The sequence below is a fragment of the Pelobates fuscus genome, chromosome 5, assembly GCF_036172605.1.
Source record: "Pelobates fuscus isolate aPelFus1 chromosome 5, aPelFus1.pri, whole genome shotgun sequence".
NCBI classification, from domain to species: domain Eukaryota; kingdom Metazoa; phylum Chordata; class Amphibia; order Anura; family Pelobatidae; genus Pelobates; species Pelobates fuscus.
In genome coordinates this window covers 11,821,382-11,825,141 of record NC_086321.1, presented here as the reverse complement: position 1 = coordinate 11,825,141, position 3,760 = coordinate 11,821,382, and the positions used below count along the sequence as shown (strand labels likewise).

At 39.9% G+C, this 3,760-nt stretch overlaps 1 protein-coding gene across 1 annotated transcript; it reads right to left on the bottom strand.

Moving 5' to 3' along the window:
- Positions 1–720: 720 nt before the first annotated feature.
- LOC134611988 (nucleoside diphosphate-linked moiety X motif 17-like) lies at positions 721–2,346 on the bottom strand. The gene is made up of 2 exons (XM_063456369.1): positions 2,329–2,346; positions 721–1,606 (listed from the first exon to the last, which is right to left on the bottom strand). The coding sequence occupies exon 2, from the start codon at positions 1,591–1,593 to the stop codon at positions 721–723; it is 873 nt and encodes a 290-aa protein (XP_063312439.1). The 5' UTR covers positions 1,594–1,606; positions 2,329–2,346.
- Between the last annotated feature and the right edge of the window lie 1,414 nt (positions 2,347–3,760).

Below are 3,760 nucleotides of genomic sequence, written 5' to 3'. Positions count from 1 at the left end.
CCATAATATGGCACAATGTACAGGGCCAGGGAGGATGAGGTGACAGGTATTCAGACAAATTACAATTTCCAAAATGGTGAAATAGAATGCACAAGTCTGCTATCCAACTTCATTCAATCTTTCACTCGCTTTTTAGGATTTTTATCAAGGAATATTTATAGCAAATGAAGAAATATACACTCAGTAGACACTTAGAATTCATATGATGTTTTTCTGGCAGTATAGAACATACACAGGAAATAAGAGACAAACGACAAGAAGAGTCCGACCTAGCCCCAGCAAGCAACATGGCTACCGGAACTATTGGAAGACGTGCCTGACAGAGTGCACTAAATTGGGGACTTTCAATAGATTGCATTTAGCAATTAAATAGCAACAGCAAAAAACGTGACATAAATATGTGTAGGGTCGAACAGGTTTATTTAGTAAAGTAAGTATGAAAAGTGAAATTAAGTGAATTTCAAATTTAAGCCCTGAGTAGCTGAGGGAAAGCATTGCCAACGCGCAGACATTTTGCAGTTGGGCTATTTTCACCTTAAAATTAAAATTCGTCCTAACACTTAGAAAAACAACAAAACATGTAAATTTGTCAGGAGTGCCCAAACCTTTGCTTGCAACTGTGTGTGCTCAGTTTTTAATTATTTTTTTTGTTATTTTGCTTTTTTAATGTAAGCATAACACACTATAAATTATCCCTCCTACCCCTGAGACATTCCAGGTTCATGCACTATATCCTCGGAGGGTATTCAGCCACAGTCCCAGGGCGTACTTCGTACCACTGATAAAACGTTCCTCAACTTCAGAGCCAACCAGCTCCGTGCTCAGAACTGCTCCTAGGTCCAGACATCTCTGGCTCCAAACTCCAGCTTTTACTTCAGTGATGCTGGCCGTGGAAGGCAAGATAGACAGATCCTTCTCTCCAACAACTCGTCCTGCTAGACAGGGATCCACCCATAGGCACGCACTCACCTCCAGCTCGTTCAGACGCAACTTTTTGTGCAACTGCTGATGTGTCTCGATGGAATGAACCAGAAGAAACATTACAATATGGTGGAATTGAGGCATTCCCTGGCTTAGCGCTGGAGGATAGACAGACTCCCAAAGCCCCAGCATACTCCATGAAACATTCCCAGAATGAACCTGTAAATTGGTTTCCTCCTCCAGCTCCCGGCGTCCAGCTTCAAACAACTGCTCTCCGATCTCAAGATGACCTCCTGGAGGAACCCAGGCATTAGGGAAGACACTAAGAGTCTTGGACCTCCTAATTAGCAGAACCCTTTGGTTGGCGGATTGTAATAGCACGGTGATGGCTACTCCAATTTCCCTACCTTGGACTTTCTCAGGAAATGCTGCAGCCTGAGATGAGCTGAAGTGACTGATAGGACAGGGTGACAATCTCCGAAGCTCAACTCTGCAGGACTTCCTGAATGGCCGGTCCGATATAACGAACTTGTTATGGTCAAGGCCACAGTGTACAAGCACCTTCCTCTCGTGTGCTCCAGAATAGTATCCTGTTATACTCTGGGCAAACTTGGCACGCTGGATCACAGAATTCTTCTTCAGATAGACCAGAACACGCTTTGCCGCCTCCATTATCTGAGCTAGACTGAACAGATAACATTGTGTGAGTCACATCGAAAACCTGATTAACATCACGTTTCATAAATCACATCTGATACATTAACCGCTTGACAACAGTCCAAGTTCTGAACAAAAACAAACCCTAGAATGTGACTATATGTACTATATTATTTACCTCTCTCATATAACGCGCACGCACACTTATTATATATCATGTTATTCAAGACAAATAGGGCTTACATTTCACATCAAATATTTACATTTGAATCATAATTTAAGACAAATAAAATCTAAATAAGTGTATTTTGTACAAACACGGACATTTGTTTGTGTCACCCATACAGTCAATGAATGAGAATATGCTACGGTTAACAATGACTTAAATGGAATATTTGAGCAATCTTAGTGATACCAGAATGTCTTGCTTTGTTTCAGACCCTCTAAACATTATCACATAATGAATATTAAGTAAGTGTCACAAGTATCGGGAGTTAAACTTGCTTTTTCCAGATTGCACCTTAGATACAAAGTTCCAGGTCACAAACAATGGTCTTACACCGTGTACCTTGGCAACCTACCCAGCACATTGTTTGAAATACTTGCTCTGAATCTTCTGAAATGTGTTAGACCAAAGCACACATGAAAATCTTTGCGGCCCGGCGATCTGCAAATTTAAAACATGCTTACTAAGGCAGAGTAAGCACCTGTTCTCCCCACATTGCAGGTGCCTACTCTGCTAAAATTTACCAGGGCGGGAAGGAGAGATCCCTGGTGGCAGTGAGGGAGTTCAGTCTTCCTGGTCCTCAATGCTCCCTCATGTGCGCCCTCTGTAGTGATGCTGAGTGCCGAATATGATGTCATTCCGGCACTGGCATCACTAAACCACTCCCGAGAGAAAATCCTCACTGGACCCCAGGAAGAGGACCCACACCAGCTCCCAAAGGTAGGGGGGGGGGAGAGAGAGAGAGAGGGGGGAGTCCCCCGCGGCAGATCCTGCCTCCTGCAGCCCCCCCGGCCATGTGAGAGTGAGGTCCTTGCGAGGACCTCACAATCACATGGCCGGGTTAGCTGGCTGCTGCATTGCCAGCATGGGGACTGCCTGGAAATCAAATGAAATTAAATTAAAATAAGTGTAAAAAAAAATATATATATACTTAGATCATATATATATATATATATATAGTATACATATATATATGATCTAAGTATATATATATATATATACACATATACACACACACACATACACTGTCTAGGTGTATTTTACTATTAATATATATATATATATATATATATATATATATATATATTAATATCAAATTACACGTAGACTGATACTGATTATATATATATATATATATATATATATAATTATTGTTATATACATATTTAAAAAAATATGTAGATATGTTAAAAAATAAAATTAAAAAAATAATTAAAAATAAATAATTAAAAAATATATAGATTTGTGTTATTTCGTTCTAACTGTATTGTGATATTACGTAACAAAAAGAATTCCCCCTGTGAAGATGGGTCCAAAAAACGGAACCGTCTCACTGGTGGAGATACATCTTTATGGACACTCCAGGGGTGTCCTGGGGCTTAACTGAAGGGGTATCACCTCTCCATCAGTATACTGAGGCTATATATAAAAAATATACCCCCTTTTTAAGTATAGTATTAATAAGATCTACACACGCTCTGGTTAGCGCTGCCTATGATGGTCACTTATCTATTTTTATCTTCTACAGCAAATCATGGCCATATCATATACTATGCTAGCTGAGTAGATAGTATACATCGATATCACCTTGGCGGATGACACTTTACCGAGATGAGCTAGCTATGCTAATTTCAAGCTAACACACACTGAATCCTACTAGCGCTCTCCCACCCAGCCCAGAATACAGTAATTCCCTTTAATAGGTATCAAGACCAAGGGGACTATGGGATCTATAAGTTCTCACTCTTAGGGTTACACTATGAGTACTTGAGAGCATTAGCAGATCATAGCTATTTGAATTCATGGCACTTAAAGTGTTAATTCCATCTCAGTCATCTTTTCACTGACCACGTACTATTAACTATATATTACAATGAAGAAGTGATACATATCACTCCTATTAATACAAATATAGACTACAATCCCAATTAGGAAGCGTCCACATTATTATACATG

Bases quoted from the DNA above. Each gene is read 5' to 3' on its own strand.
- LOC134611988 (XM_063456369.1), bottom strand. From the start codon at position 1,593: ATGGAGGCGGCAAAGCGTGTTCTGGTCTATCTGAAGAAGAATTCTGTG.